The sequence below is a fragment of the Dromiciops gliroides genome, chromosome 2, assembly GCF_019393635.1.
Source record: "Dromiciops gliroides isolate mDroGli1 chromosome 2, mDroGli1.pri, whole genome shotgun sequence".
NCBI lineage: Eukaryota > Metazoa > Chordata > Mammalia > Microbiotheria > Microbiotheriidae > Dromiciops > Dromiciops gliroides.
In genome coordinates, this window is record NC_057862.1 from 342,779,797 (window position 1) to 342,796,991 (window position 17,195).

At 39.0% G+C, this 17,195-nt stretch overlaps 2 protein-coding genes across 5 annotated transcripts in view; one reads left to right on the top strand and one right to left on the bottom strand.

The window, feature by feature from the left end:
• The window catches only part of DOCK2 (dedicator of cytokinesis 2), a 500,741-nt gene that overhangs the window by 253,836 nt on the left and 229,710 nt on the right, over window positions 1–17,195 (top strand). The window lies entirely within an intron of this gene.
• The window catches only part of INSYN2B (inhibitory synaptic factor family member 2B), a 151,787-nt gene that overhangs the window by 14,355 nt on the left and 120,237 nt on the right, over window positions 1–17,195 (bottom strand). For 3 of the 4 annotated variants that reach the window (XM_043986514.1, XM_043986516.1, XM_043986515.1), the window contains one exon: window positions 8,510–11,769. The exons of the other annotated variant lie outside the window; for it this stretch is intronic. In XM_043986514.1, coding sequence (XP_043842449.1) covers window positions 11,583–11,769 — 187 coding nt within the window. In that variant the 3' untranslated portion in view covers window positions 8,510–11,582. Of the gene's footprint in view, window positions 1–8,509; window positions 11,770–17,195 lie in introns of those variants that run through there. 4 annotated transcript variants of the gene reach the window in all.

Genomic DNA, 17,195 nt, shown 5'->3' on the forward strand with positions numbered 1-17,195 from the left:
ACCATATGTATATAGACAATTGAACCCAATGTAAAGGTCTATCCATAATTTTAAAAATAGATAATAGGAGACACTTTATACAAATGTGTTGGACGTACTGGCAGGGGATTATAGATGGAGTAAAGTCTAAAAGACAAAAAAATAGGCAACTTCAATTATATAAAGTTATTCACAATCATTTGGGAAAAAAGAAAGCAAATTAACCTACAGTCAGAAGAGAAACTAGTGATTTGGAAAATGATCTTTGTATGACGCATCTCAGATAAAAATCTTACCACTTTAATATGTAAGGAATTAACACAAATCTATAAGATTAAAATCTATTCTACAATATAGGTGGTCAGAGGATCTGAGCCAAACCATTTTTTAAAGAAAAGCACAAGAAATATAAAAACTTGCAAATCACTAATTATAAGTGAAATGCAAATTAAAACAGTTCGAAGGTTTCACCTCCCACCTATGAAACAAAGATAATAAAAGAACAAAATAGCCAGTGTTGAAGGAGTTGCAGGAAAACATGAATATACTGCTGATGAAATTATGAATTGTTTCACCACTCTGTGAATACCCTTTAACATAGCAATCTCATTATTGTGCACAAATGCCAATGTCAATGACAGAGGGAAAAAGGTTTCTTATTTAGGAATTTATTTGCAGCATCACTCAAAAAATTGGAGATAGAATAGATAGCCATTATTGGTGATCACCTCTGTTGTGTTATATGAATGTAGCGGAATATTATTTTTTCATAAGGAACAGTGAATATGATGAATGAGAGAACAATGAGAAGCTCTGTATCAACCAATTCAAAGCAAGAAAATGGAATAGATTTATAAATATAATGACTATAATGATGCAAATGAAGTAACATATTAAAAATAACAAGACCTAGATAAGATGCAATGATCAATAGTATTTTGAGATAATTGGAACACATTTCCTTTTTCTCAGTAAAGAAGCAGTGGACAACAGATGTAGAACAGAGGTTCTTAGTCTTTTGTGTGTGTGTTTGTCATAGATTCCTTTGGCATTTTGGTGAAGCCTATATTAACCCCTTCACAAAATGATCTTGGGGGCAGCTAGGTGGCGCAGTAGATAAAGCTCTGGCCCTGGATTCAGGAGGACCTGAATTCAAATCTGGCCTCAGACACTTGACATTAGCTGTGTGACCCTGGGCAAGTCACTTAACCCTCATTGCCCCACAAAAAAAAATGATCTTTAACAAATATAATAAAATACTTAGGAAACGGATCATATTGAAATAGTTATCAAAACATAAAAACAACTAAATTCAGAGATACCAGGTTAACTCCTGGTGTATACTGATAAATATACTGTCAATTTTGGTCACTATCTCAGGTTTTGCCTTTTCAGGTTTTACTATCGTAATCATTATTGTTATAAGAAAAGGTTCCTCAGAGGAGGCCATTAGGACATTTGAGTATCAAAACATAATGCATTAAAAAGCATAATACGGGGCAGCTAGATGGTGCAGTGGATAAAGCACTGGCCTTGGATTCAGGAGGACCTGAGTTCAAATCCAGCCTCAGATACTTAACACGTACTGTCTGTGTGACTCTGGGCAAGTCACTTAACCCCAATTGCCTCACAAAAAAAAAAAAAAGCATAATACAGCAACCATCTATGAGGTTAATAAGGCAGATATTGTTATTTCGCTTCTACAAAGAAGCACTTTTCCAAGGAAGTGAGTTGACTCCATGATATAAATAGATGTTGGACAAGATGACCTTTGATGTCCCCTCCAACTTTTAATTCTCTATTCTTATGATTCTATCATATGTTAAAAATTGATGATAAAGTCATGACTAGACCCTAAGTCTTTTGACACCTAACCTAGACCAGGGATCTTTCCCTTAGATGGTTCATACCTTTGACATCATCACTTCAGGGGATATTTCCCTTTTACATCAATTCAACAAGTATTTATTGAGCTGTTATATGAAAGATAATGTACTAGATCCTGTGGAGAAAATAAAAATAAAAGAGTAACACAAAGTCCCAGACTCCAAGGAGTTTCTAGTCAAACGCAATTTCCAATCACTGCTACTCAGCTTCGTCATCCTAGGATATTCAAATAAAACTCTAGAATCCAGTAACAATAACAAGAACACATTTATCTAGCATTTCATCATTCCTAAAGAGTCTTCCTGTTAACAAACCACGTATGAAAGTATGAAAGTATTGGTATGCCTGTTTTCAAAATCAAGAAACTGAGATTCACATTTTAAAAGACTCAGCTGAAGTAAAATAGCTAATAAATAGAGTCAGAACTCAACTCTCAGTCAGCCTTTTTATTCTGAATCCCTTGTTCTTCCCACCATGAACAGACAGGGATGTAGAAGGAAGGTGTGCTCTGATTGTACAATGCCTCTGCCTTCCTCTCTCTATCCCCTGACATCTGGCCACTGAACTACTTTAATCTGATTCCATTTCTTATACCTACAGTTTGCACATTGTGCCTAACGATAGTCAGCGTAGTGGAAAGGCAATTAGATTTGGAGTCTGAAAACCTGGGTTTGGATCTTTGTTCTTCCTTATATTCCTTATGTCAAGGTCAGATGCTATTCCCAGAATAAAAACTCCCCCCTTACTCACCCAGCATTTTTCTCTATCCCACCCCTAGTTATTAGCATTCTCTCCATCTTGAAATTTCTTTGTGTGTGTTTATTTATGTGTAAATTGTACCCCCACCCCACCCCAGTAGAGGATAAGCACTTTGAGGCCAGGGACTATTTCATTTTCGCCTTTGCATACTCAGAGGAGATACTTATAAATGTTTGTTGCATTGAAAGAAAGTTGAGTTGAACTCCTCACTTTACTCCCTTTGTGACCTTGAAGAAGTCTTTTCATGTCTCTGGGCCTTAGTTTCATAATCTATAAAATAAGGGTATTGGAATAAACAAACTCTAATTTTGTTCTAAATTAATGATCTGTTCTTGTAGTGCTAAATTAATCATCCTATGGACCAACATGGACAAGCAATTTGCTTTTTTTCCTGGCCTAGGGGTCATTTTTTTTCTTTCATCCTACCCTTTTAGGAGACTAGTGGCTTCAGCTGAACATCCCCTGGACATAGTAGCCTCTGGCAGTGCCTTATCCCTATAAAGCCTGTCTTTTAATATCAATTTGTTTGACAGTGGAAGAGCCCCTTAGTACCTATAATAGAATATCATGTCCCATAATGACTTTGGGTGGCCTTGATGACACTGGCTATCTTAACAGCACCATAAAGATCATAATAGGATGTTTCCTCATCTTTATGGTATTGATAGAGCAGGTTATAGGATTTTTATTCACTCAGAGCTATAGAATAGAGTCATAGACCTTTCTAGCTAAAAGGAATTTTAGAGACATCAAACCTCTTCATTTTTGTAAGTAGAGGAGGAAACTGAGGTCCAGAAAAGAACAATGAGTTGTCCCAGGTCTCTTGGGCAGTTTCTGGAAGAGAGAACTAGACCTTTATTCTTCTGACTCCAACTTCTGCAATCTTCCCTCCATGTTATTCCCATAGAATATTCTTACAGTTCCATAGATTTCTATAAAGATTTCTTCATTATTACTTATCAGTACTGCTCATAAACATAGATGAGCTGGGAACAACTGCATCCTCTTTTCCAGGATTCTTCTTGGTTCTTTTCATTTTTCTGGCTTCCCTTTACTAGCCCTATGTCTTCTGAATTTTTCCCCCTGTTTATATTATTGTATTTTATACCTCTTCTCAAAGCCTCATGTAGTGGAAAGAAGAATAGATTTGAAGTCAGAGGACATGGTTTCAAATCCCATTTACTACTGACCTTGGAAAAATCACTTTAACTCTGATAATTTTTTTTTCTCTGTAAAATGAAGGGTTTGAACTAGGTACATTTCTACAGTTTCTTCCAGCTCTTAAATCCTATAAACAACCTTTGATCTCCCATTTTCTTATTGAGAAGCTTTCTATCTCCAATGCTGATTATTTTTTCATATTTTGGTTTGGTATTTTTTCCTTCTGTCCCCTTTTGCTAAACATGTGTTTATAATTTTCTTTGTTCTGGGAAGGAGAGGAACTGAGTAATCTGAATTTCTTGTTCAAATTTTTATGAGTATTTTTGGACTTTAAGATTCTAGAAGAGAAGCACATGGAAGAAGACTGAGAATTTTTTGTGCTGTCATCTTTATTTTTCTAGGAAAGTGAATAGTTCAAACTGAAGAGCATCCCCTGCCCCCACACAATGAAGATCTTTAAGGAATTTCCCCATGGGCATTGTTGAGTATATTATAATAGAGATTGTTTTTCAGGTATGGGTTGGAATGGATAGTCATTGATGTCTCTTCTTCCAATTCTTAAATTCAAGGATTCTGTGATCTTTCAAGGCAATGTGTTATAGTAGAAAGAGTCTGAACTAGGGTCCTGACTGTTGTTATCTCTCTGGTCCTGGGCAGTTCAGTTCTCTTCTCTGAACATGTTTTCCTTCATCAAGGAGTGAACTCAAGGGATTAGATTAGGAGATATCAAGACCCCTTCCAGCAGTAAATCTATGATTCTGTAGTTCTGGGGTATTCTATTATGTATGATGTTCTAAGCTTTATTTCAGAAGCCTTTTACCACACACTTAACTACCTACATGGGTTGACAACAAATATGAGACAACTGGAGAACAAAGAGAGAAGCAGATCATGAAGTACAGAGTGCAAAAGTATTCAGACATGAAGCAAGAGTAAGGTGACTAGGAAATTTGCTTGGAGAAATCAGGCAAGCCTTGAGGAAGGTGGACAACCAGTCAACAAGCATTTGTATAAAACACTACCATGTGGCAGGCACTGTCCTAAGTGCTGGAGATCACAATGAAAGGCAAAAAAAGAGGTGTCCCTTCTATTCAGCAGCTCACAATCTAATGGAGGAGGTCAAATGCAAACCACTAGGTACAAACAAGACATATACAAAAGAAGTTGGAGATGTTCTCAGAGGAGAGATGCTAGCATTATTAAGGAGGATCAGGATTGTTGAAGATGAGACTGGGAATCATTCCCAGAAGGAATGTACATCAAATATTTTGCAAATATCATGTTTTTCTCTTCTTCTATTTCACACCAGGAAAAGGTGTTTTGTTTCTATCCTTAGGAAAATTCCTCCTCTTATCTTTTCTTTTCCATCCAGTATACTATTTCTCCTTATGGGATCATCCTTGATCAAGGGTCTCATTGAACTCCATGGAAGTGTTGAGAATGCATAACTGTTTAAATAAACTGCCCAAATGACTCACTCTATTTGGCTGACACGTAAGAAGTTTCAGTGTCACTGTGACCATGTTCTGTCTATCCTGAAATGCCTATGCTACTTATAAAGCCAAATTCAAATGTGGAGTGGAGGTCTTGGCACTTAATTGATGATTATCACATTTTCTCCATGAGGAAGGCTAGGCTTTGGTAGGATGTGATTTAATATAGCATATTTAAAGATCATAAGACCATATAGAAGCTATTTCTTATAAATTTCCAATAATACAAGCTTTTATTTGTTTCAAATTAGATAACTGTTTTTATGTGATTGCTTTACCTTTTCATTTCAGTTGGGTTTAAGCCAAAATAATAAGGTTTCCCTCTGAAGCCCTTCAAAATGGTTCTTTAGAAAATGAACCTTTAGTTTCATTTAAATAGCATTTCATTGGAAATAAAACATGTCCAATATAATAAACATTGTCATTTTAATGAAAAAAATAAGGGATACAATAGTTAACAATCTGTTTTAATTTCAACACTCATTTTCTTTCTTATACAATGAAGCGGTATCTTGGTAAAATGTGCAAAGCACTTTGGGATTTAATTATGTCAATGAGTTGTCCTGAAATGAGTTTCAACTGTGTTCATGATAAATGTACTGGATGGGGCAGTGGTTTTCTAGGATCAGATCTTCTCATGTACAAAGACAGAGTGAAGAACGGCAGGAACATGACCAGGTTATATGCAGGGGAATGCAAATGTTGTCAGCGAGGAAACTTCAACCTTGCCCAGAGTCATGCCTGATTTGACAAAACTCAGAACAAAGTCTCTGGTCTCTATCTTCTTATTTGAAGACCAAGCCCCACAGTTACTACTCAAAGTGGCATAGGACCAATTTGGTAGTGGGAGAGCCAGGCTGTCTTCCAAGTCATTTAGGCTCTCTGGGCCTCAGTTCCTTCATCTGAGGTTGGACTAGGTTGCTCCTGAGGTCATTTCCAGCACTAAATCTGTGATCTATTATTCTCTTGTGTCCCTAGATGGGGTTTGGAAGAGTTCAGAATGGAGCTCAGTTGATACTGGGCGGAAACCTGGGAACATTAACTAATTCATAGAAGCCTGGCTAAACTTGAAGCTGTATAGAGAAGTTCTCAAAGCTAGAAATAGCCCCATTCAGGCAGCTGAATAACACTGTAGTGAGAGGGAACAAATGTTGGATACAGCATTTTCCCAAGCTTTGTTGTTGTTACTCCCCAAAATCTAGCTCAACTGTGCCTATTGAATCATTTTCTTTCTTTCCTTTAAAAAAATAAAACAAAGCAATTTTTTTTTGGTAGCATATAACAATTTTCTTAGCATGGACCTTAAAAAAGGACTTCTTCAAATAAAGTGTATGTTGAAATCTGAGTTTAGTTAATGAAATTACAATACTTCAAGACTGTGAGGGAAGAGGAATTGGAGAAAAGAGCCCTGAATTTGGAGTCAGGGTAACAAGATTTAAATCCTGCCACTATCACCTGCTATTTGTGTGACAATTCACTTAATCTTAATCTCTCATCTGTAAAATGAGAGGATTGGCCTAGATAACCTCCAAGGTAATTTTTAGCTCTAAATCTATGATGCTATGGGATTCTCTTCATTAAGAGGCAACAAGGTGGTTAAGTGGACAGTGGTGGGTGCAGAGTCAGGAAGACTCGTCTTCCTGAATTAAAATCTGGCCTCAGATATTTACTAGCTGTGTGACCTTGGGCAAGTCACTTAACCCTGTTAATCTCAGTTTCCTCATCAGTAAAATGAGAAGGGCATAGCAAACCACTCCACTATCTTTGCCAAGAAGACCCCAGATGGGGTCTTGAAGAGTCAGATATGACTGAACCACCACCACCACCACCACCACCACCACCACCACCACCACCACCATCATCATCACCACCACCATGTTTGTTCAGTCAACCTCCCATACTTTTCTTGTGCCAATAATATGGGTTTTAGACTTCATTCCACCATCACTAGCTATGTGATTTGGACAACTAATTTTATTTCACTGGGGATAAAGATGGCCCAGGCTTTAATGTCATGGATTCATTTTATCCATAAGGCAACTAAGGCCTAGACAGGACAAATGACTTTCAAGGGATAGCATTTGTAGAAATTGATAGAGGCTGGATTTGTGCTCAGATCTTCCCAATTCCAAGTCCAGTACTCAAGCTGCTACCCCACCATAAATGTAGTTACTTCTGTGCTAGTTTTATTGAAATGCCAACATGTGGTTTCTTATCACCCATGTTGTTTTCCCTGAGGTAATTCTATCTCTTGGACTCAGAGCTTAGGTTCCCATGGAACCTTTGTTGCTGATGTCCTCTCCCTTCCTATCCCAAGGGCCCTCCTTAGGTGGTCACTGTGGCAATTCAGAAACTTGTCCAGAGTAGGTACCACTCTCTCAGAGCCTTCTCAGTTCAATGAGTACTGACAATGCCAACTTTCACCATTCTTCATCATCGGAAGCCCAGATGTGTCTGTCTTTGTCAATTCAGCAAATATTTATTAAGTACCCCTTATGTACAAGGGGACTGAAAATGCATAGATATGATGTAGATTCTGTTCTCATGGAGTCTATTGGGGAGTAGGCCATGTAGGTAAATCACTGTGCTACAGAGATAAGTACAGAGGAGATTTCTATACAGACAAAGTTCTAGGACATATTGAAAAGAGAGATTGCTTTCATTTGGGGTAGGTGTAGTGTGGTGGGTCAGGAAGGTTTTATGAATGTTAGACACTGAGTTGGGGCTTAAAAGAAAGAAGGGGGCAATTAGGTGGCACAGTGGATAAAGCACCAGCCCTGGATTCAGGAGGACCTGAGTTCAAATCCGGCTTCAGACACTTGACACTTATTAGCTGTGTGATGCAGGGCAAGTCACTTAACCTTCATTGCCCCACCAAAAATAAATAAATAAATAATAAATAAAAGAAAGTTAAAATGGTAACTGATTCCATTTGTCGAAGGGTGGATGGCCTAGACAAAAGTATGGAGGTGGGAGAAGGCAGGACAAGGAAAAGGGATAGATCAATCCAGTTCAGCTGAAACATAGAGTACATGAAGGTTAGAAAGAAAGGTTGGAGCCAGATCTGTGAAGAGAATTGAATGCCACTATTGGAAGTGAATACTGTTTGTTTTTTTCCTCTTCCCCAGGTATATATTTTATAGACTGGGTCAGGCTGGTCAGAGTTAGTAAATGAGGCTTAAAACCTAAGAAAAATATGTAAGTTTATTGAAAAAGATAATATCCCATTTAAAACCATTTAGAAATTTACAAAACATTACATTAGTATGTCATTTTAAAGAAGATGCTCTATGGAGCAGCTAGCTTTAAGTACCAAGTATAGTGAGTAATCTTTTTTTAATTCCACTACGGAGAAAGTAGCTATGGAAACTCCCACAATGTAGAATGTGTTGGTGTTAGTCCATGTTTCCTCTATGTTATACAAAAGAATTTTTTGCTAGATGGATCTTTCTCCATAAAAAAGAGTAACTTCAAGTGTAATATTTCGGTAAAATCATGGTGGCAGATGCTATACATTATTTTACAATGAAGAAGGTCTATCTTCCTGTGAGGAGATGAGTAGGGGTTTGGGTTTCTCTGTGTTGTTGTTATTGTTTTTGTTTTTACTGTTTTAATGGGAGTTTGGAATAATTCAGAGACCATTTTATTGGTTGGAAAGAGAAGTTGTGACAAGGCTCATCTCACTTCCATGATTTGGACAGGCTTAATACTGAGGAACTCCCTTCTCTTGTTCCAGAAGCAGGTCCTAGGAGCAGCTGGACTGTGCTTTGGTATAAAACCATTGCTAGCCTTCCTGTTCAGTTTTTCTTTGCTTGTTTTCAGAACCTAGTCCTGATCCCCTTATATTCTCTGAGGCTACTGTGAGTTCCTGCAATAGAGCACATACATGGGTCTACGTGGGCTTGTGTAGTTGTGGATATCTATCTAATAGGCATCCTTACACTATAAACTGTCATTTCTACAAGTATATGCTATCCACATAGAAAGATTGACCCACATCCTGGCTTCTTTAAATTATTCAGCTTAGTCCTGGGCCACCCTCTTGAAATATAGTTGATATGTGTTCAGATGAAATAGACATTTAAAATTAACTTAAGGAATAATTAAGATGGCAAATGCACTGCAAAAAAATCACATATTCCAAAACAAAGTATAATTGAATTTTCGATTAATATTGTTTTAAATTATCCATATTATTGATCTTTTTCATAGATGGGGTCATTTGAGAATTGGCTGTACATACAGAGATGCAGAAATAAGTATCTGTGGCATTTAGCTATTGCTGTATTTAAAGGTGGCTTCAGGAAGAGATTCTATGATAAGCATATTTCTTATAACATTCCTTGGTTTTATTTGTGCATTCTGGGCCTTATTAGAGTCTCTTTGTGTGAGGCTAGGTACTACCCTAGAAATTAGACAGAAGCTGCTTCAGCAACTCTGTGATGTGATTTCTTGGCAACTTTCCTGAAATTTTTCTCCTTGCACTGAAATGGCTCTGTTTGACTGCACTGCCGTCATGTGGGAAGGTGACACTGTTGGTGAGATTTTCTCAAGAGGCCTCGATTTGGGATGGGGCCAGTGCTTCCTGTGTACAACCATGAGTAGGTGACTGTCCTCCAGAATCTCCACCAGATGACTCCACCACTGGCCTATTAGGAATCCCTCCATTGAATGATACACCAGATCTCTATAGCCCATAAACACTCTGAGTGGGTCTCTTCTACTTCTCCTGTATTGAAAGATGACTGTCTTAACAAGCTTCCATTGGGTTTAATTTAATCAAGAAGCTTTCTGACCCTTGCTCTCACTCCCCATGAATGTACAGCAGAAATCTAATTACATTATTTTTGAGATTTTGTCCACCATTAAAATTAGACTGCTCTCTCAGGTTTAGAATCTAGGGGGAAATTAGCCATGGGTACTCATAAGAAATCAGAGCTTAGTAGAAATAGGAGATTTATCTCCATACCCAATTCTGCAACTTCTTCCCATCAGGCTCTCATTTCTAGCTCACTGTGAAGAGATATGCCTCAGATTAATAAACTGCAGGATCCTAAAGCTGATTTGAAATGATCAGCAAGGCTATTGGAATAGCTGAACATATGATGGAATTATTATAAAATTGACAATACAAAAAAAAAAACCAGAATAATGGGTAGGGGCACCTGAATATTGTGGCATTAAATATTATTTTTTAAAATCTCATGGGGATTTAATTGAGGCCTCAGCCAATTCAATTCAATAGCCATTTATTAAACACCTACTGTGTGCAAGGCACTGTGCTAGGTGCTAGGGATACAAAAACATAAACAAAACAGTCTCTGCCCTCAAGGAGCTTACATTCTACTGACAGGAAAGGTTAGATTCAGCTGCCATATTAGTTGGTTTTACATAATTAATTATTTTTTGGTTACAAGAGAGGCTGAAAGGGGGTCAGATCCTCTTGTTCCTACCTTGTTAAGGGGAACCCTGGGGATCTATGACTAGATGACACGTGTGCATGAGTGTCATGACAAAAATCCTTCTTATCCTTCCTATACCATGCTTATTTGCTGAAAATTCAGTGGATGATAAAATGGGCAACCAGTTATAATCCTGACCAGGGTATTGGGATGTGTGTGTGTGTGTGCGCACGTGTTTAGAATTAGGACCTCTTTGCAAGTCCTAATAACATTTAATTGTCACAAGATTATTAAATAATTAATTTGGGCTCAAATTTCTAATTAAGGAATGAAAAATTACCAACAAATTAGGGCTACCATGCCGTTTGACCTCTTTTTGTGCTTAAATATTGCTGATGTCTCAGAAACCTGTGGGTTGGGGCTCTTTGTTTTCCTAGGATAGCCGAGGAGTAGCCTTTGGGTACCCCCATGTCTCTGAACCTATTCCCTTTCCCTGTCTGTGAGCCTAGGTCAGAGAGTATTTATATTCATGGTGTAGGTGGGTGGGTCACTGTAGGGTGCTGGGGTAATGAAAGAGCATGTGAATGGCTGCTGGCAACCTTCTTCCTGCCCTATGAAACCAAATATGTTTGAAAGGGAGCTCTGCAAGTTGGCATTGGAGTATCTGCAAAACCTTTAGCAAGTGGGACCTGCTCCTTCTGCTTTTGAGTCCCATTGTGTGACTGGTCCCAACCCTGCTGAGGCCTGCCTGTCCCATCTCTGATTAGGACTGTATTTTGGACACCTCCTGGGATGACCTTGGTGGTCTCTTGAGCAGTTTGGCTACCAAGCAGGAGAGGACATGGCACTTGGCTTCCCCACCTTGGGAAGGCAGTTTGAGGAGTGCGGTGCTCTAACAAACTCAAATCCACCAGAAACATTTCTTCTTCACCTTTTTGGTTTTCCTCCGTAAGTCCTGTTTTTCAGGAGCAGGAGGCTCTGCTGGCGGCTTTGGTGGTAGGGCTGTCTCTGGTGGTGGTTCTACTTGGTCCAGACTACTTAGGACTTGATGGAACCTCCCCTCTTGCTGTCGGAAATCGTATTCTACACTGAAAACAAAACAAAAGTAGAAAAAATAGTAATAAATTTGACCCAGGGAGTATTTATAGAGCCCCTACCATGTACTCAAGGCTTAGCTTAAGCTTTCAGTGCTCTGCTAGGTGCCATGGAGAGTCAGAATAATTCTAAGATATCATTTCTATACTTGAAAAGCTGATCTTTTGGTTTGAGAGTCAGGATATTTATTCATGAATTTTGTTGTTGTTGTTGTTGTTTCATTTTTTTTGGTGAGGCAGTTGGAGTGCCCAGGGTCACACATCTAGTAAGTGTCAAGTGTCTTAGGCCGGATTTGAACTCAGGTCCTCCTGACTCTAGGGCTGGTGCTTTATCCACTATGCCACCTAGCTGCCCCCCTCATGAAATAATTTCTAACAATATAGCACAATATATGATGGCGTGTCCAAATGAGTGGTAGAGACTACCATAGAAAGGGCACTGACCGTGGAGCCTGAGAATCTAGATTCAAATTTTGCCTCTGGAGTATACTGAGTATATGACCGTGGAGCAATAAATGAACCTCAGTGTCCTCATTTGTAAAATGAAGGAATTGGATCACATGGCCTCTGAAGACTCTTTCAGCTATAAGCCTGTGATCTTGAGGTCCAATGTTCTGTTATGGATGAATAGAGAAGGTCAGGGAAAGGAAAAATCAGTGTGTGAAGGAATAGTCAGGGAAGGCTTCTTGGAGGAGGGGGACAATTGAGTTGTACCTTGAAGACTGGGAAAATAGAGAGGAAGTAAGATCAAGGCAGGAAGAACTGTGTAAGAAAAAAGCAAAAACGGAAATGAAGATGGTTTTTCAGAGATCAGTAAGGAAAGTGACCTGCCTCTAGAGGATGATGTGTATAGGGGAACACTGGAAAAAGAATGGGTGTAAGTCATTGGATCTTTTTTTTTTTTTTTTTTAGTGAGGCAGTTGGGGTTAAGTGACTTGCCCAGGGTCACACAGCTAGTAATAGTAAGTGTTAAGTGTCTGAGGCGGGATTTGAACTCAGGTACTCCTGACTCCAGGGCTGGTGCTCTATCCACTGTGCCACCTAGCTGCCCCCAAGTCATTGGATCTTAAATCTAGAGCTGGAAGGAACCTTTAAGATCATCTAGTCTAAACCCTTACTTTTAAAAATGTGGAAACAGGGGCAGCTAGGTGGTTCAGTGGATAGAGCACTGGCCCTATAGTTAGGAGGTCCTGAATTCAAATTTGATCTCAGACACTTACTAGCTGTGTGACCCTGGGTGAGTCACTTAATCCTGATTGCCTCCAAATTTAAAAAAAATGAGGAAACAGGCCTGGAGAAGTCAAGCTTATAGCTAGAGTTGTTCCTGGTTCTGGGCCTGTGAGTCTTAGATATAGAGTATCAGTGAAAGTGTTTAGGTCTCTCTGGACTATAGGATACATCTGCGAAGTATGTGTTGAGGAGATGCCATATTTTCTCTGCTAATGAGTAGGAAAATGAAATGTTTTAAATGGCAAGAGATAAAAGGCCTCCCTTGGTACTCTGTGACATGGCATGCTTACAAATACTCCTGCCTCCATCATTGATCCGACAGGGTTTTCACACATGGCTAAGGATTTTTAAAAAGGCTGTCATCATGGTTTACCCTGATTTGCAGCCTCACATTTCCCTCTCCAGACTGAGTCTTCGGAGTCAGAGTTAGCACTCAAGGACTGGCTGCTGAAAAGGCAAAAACAATGCCTCAACACTAGTCATGCATGAGTAATAAAGTGTCATCAAAGCCGCCTGCCACTTAGCATTCTGAAATGGGAGAACTTCCTCCTGTAAGGAGATCAAAGAGCAAGTATTTTTGGTGGCTGGACTAATGTCACTTCAGCCCATGGGCTTTTCTTCCTTCCATATTTCTAAATAGCCAGTTTAAAACCCCAGATTATCCTCACTGGCTTTCTTCTTTCTCCTTTTCTGCCTCACCCTGGATTTTCCATATTAAGCCAAGGGCATTATGGTAAGGGTTTGCATGTGGAGAAACTGGGAATGGACCCAAACATGAGGGACTCAGGAATGATCCCTCTTGGGGGCTGTGGTAGATTTTTTTGAAAAGACAGGGTTTTTTTTTTAATGGCTGGGCTAATGTCATTTCATTTCTTTCTCTAAACTTCTATATTCTGCTATAGCAAGTGGAGTATGAGCTACTTCTTTTGACTCTCTGTCTCTGGACTATCATAGAATTAGAGGTTAAGAGCTAGAAGGGACTTCAGTCTAACTCCCATATTGTATATATTTCACATAAGGCCCAGAGATATTAAATGATTTGCCCATGATCACATAAGTACAAAGTGCCAGAGCTTAGATTTGAATTTAGGTCCTCAGACTTCAGTTCCAGAGCTCTGTCTTGTGTACCACGTTGATCTCTACTGAGCATTTGGCTGGCCTTTACTTTAGCTCTAGACAGTGTGAGGTGACCTCCCTCAATCTGGATTGTCAAATATCAAATACTTTTAAGTCTGGGCCAGAAGAGAGACTCCAAGCTAATAGAAAAAAAGTTTTTAGGTGCTGAGGACACTGCAGTTGCCTCCCCTGGTGGGCAAATACACATACTACAGGATACCTTACCCATCACTGAACTCTCAGCACATACTCCATTGTCCTCTGGTGATCTTGTTCTCACCTCCCGTCCCAACCTGCTGCAAGTATGCATTTACCCTACATTAGGTATGTAGAGGATAGAGAAAAGGTTTCTGGTTTTGTTAACTTTCTGAACTGAAGGAAAGATTTTATAACAGGGAGGTTTTGATCTGTCTAGTTCATACCCCTTCTAATGGTGTGAACATTTATGGGTCTTAAAAAGAGTACCTTCGCTTTCACAGATACCCTAGCTCCTTAAATATTACCGTTCTCCAGAGCTGTTACCTGTTTTTCCTGGTAGGGTGAGAGAAAATTTCACATCAAGAGTACCGGGTGAAGCCAGATTGTCTATACTTAGGCTAGTGTTCCCTAGCATTTCTCTGTTTGGGAAACCCCTGGAAACATACCGAAATATCTCTTCCACATTTATCTGACATTCTTTTTTGTGGGGCAGTGAGGGTTAAATGACTTGCCCAGGGTCACACAGCTAGTAAGTGTCAAGTGTCTAAGGCCAGATTTGAATTCAGGTCCTCCTTACTCCAGGTGCTTTATCCACCACACATTTCTCTGTTTGGGAAACCCCTGGAAACATACAGAAGTATCTCTTCCACATTCATCTGACATTCTTTTTTTGTGGGGCAGTGAGGGTTAAATGACTTGCCCAGCGTCACACAGCTAGTAAGTGTAAAGTGTCTAAGGCCAGATTTGAATTCAGGTCCTCCTTACTCCAGGGCCGGTGCTTTATCCACCACGCCACCTAGCTACCCTATCTGACTTTTACTTGTGCAGCTATGTACCTACTCTCTCACAGCCATATATACTTGTATTTATTTGTACATAACTACATATGTATTTATATGTGTATGTAAGGAGAGAATATGTGTGTATGTGTAATTCTGTATTCAATGGATCTTTGATTTTATTGGTGTCATGAGCTCCTGGTAAAGTTCTTAGAACTTCTCTAACCTGTAATCTTAAATAGTAGCCTGGGGCACTGAGGGATTAAAAGACTTCTTTAGAGTCACAAATATGTGTCATTATATAAATAAATAAACAGATACACATATATACATATAATGCACATATATATGCAAGTATATGTATGTATATGTACCTACATTTATACATATATACAACATGTATCAGAGGTAGGGGTTGAACCCTCCTTCTCATTCTCCTTTTCCTCCTCCTCCTCTCTATTAACATTAATAGTAAAAGAGACAGAGAAGTCCTAATTTCAATACCCATCTATCCCCATGTATGTATATTCTGTGTATGTATGTATGTATCAATAGATACACCCATGTAAATATGTATAGATATTTGTAGGTGTGCAGATACACATACATATACATGCATATGTATATATCTATATATGTATTTTGTGCAACATAGTATAATGTATAGATAGAGAGCTGCTTTCAAATCCTGCCTCTGAGACTTACTGGTTACATTACCCTGAGCAAGTCATTTAACCTTTCAATGCCACAGGAAAAACTTTAGGACTATAAGTCATGGAATAGCTACCCAATATGCATAGGTAGAGAGAGACTTTATTTATAAGAGTTTCCTTTACTACATATAATATAAGACACTACTTTATAGTAGATATTTAGTTGTAAGTATGTGTGAAGATGCATATATGTGTGAATACATCTTATGAATGTATTTATGTGTCTAGGAAGGTGTTTTGACACTGAAACTTCCTCCCAGGTCTGTCTGTCTCTCTGCCTGCCTGTCTGTCTATGTATCTATCCACCTATGTATCTATGTATCTGTCTGCTTGACCATCCATCTACCCATTCATCCATCCATCTGTCTCTGCCCATCTGTTCATTTGACTATCCATCTCTCTATCATCTAGTATAGGGAACTTAGGTGAAATGACTTTATTTACTAATGCAGATCAGAGAACTGTCCTTTCACTTATAACTGACTTGTCCAGAGCCATGCAATCTAATACATGTCAGCAGCAGGCTTTGCTATATTCAAAGCTGGTTATTTATCCACTCAATCACACATATTATGTTACACACACGTGCCCACCCAATTCCTTCTTTGTTCCATGTTTGAACCCCTCTGATCCACAACTGGCATTGACAAGTTTGAAGCCCTGGGATACCATGCTTCACCAGAAGGATACCATTCATTCATCTGTAGTCTGTTTAGGTGGTTCCTTTATGTGGCAGTGCCTGGAGGGTCTGGTTCACATGAGCATATCTTATTGCCTCTCCTTGGGAACAGCCTGTACTAAATACTTCTCTTCTTAATTAGGTTACATTCAAGGTCATAAATTCTGAAAGGCTCTAATAATAATAATAGCTGACAATTTTTAGTGCCTTAAGGTTTGCTAGTGCTTTGCATATATTATCTTATTTGATCCTCCCACCAACCTTGTGAGGTAGGTGCTGTTATTATCATTTCCAGGCCCTAGGGATCTCAGTAGGGCCAGGGGACATCTTGAGATACTTACTCCATTTAACCCTCCTGGACTGACAAGAAACTGATTCTTAGACTCTGTGGCAGAAGTGAAATGGTAGAGGGAGGCCAACTCCATTCTTTATAAGAACAAGACAATATTTCTGCCAGATTCTTCATCCACCAACACCCTCTGTCTTCTCTTGACTGTAACTTAGTTCTATAGACCAGGCTTAAATATCACCTTTTCGTTTTTGTCCCCTCGCTTTTGCCATGAATGTCATTGATGTTCTTCTCTCCATCCCCTCAGTGCAAGTTTAGGGAAGAACACAATCTTTGTTTCTATGGAAACACTGACCCTTTAAGTAATGCAAAGGGATTTCACAGCAGGATCCAATTCTAATCACTTATAATATAAA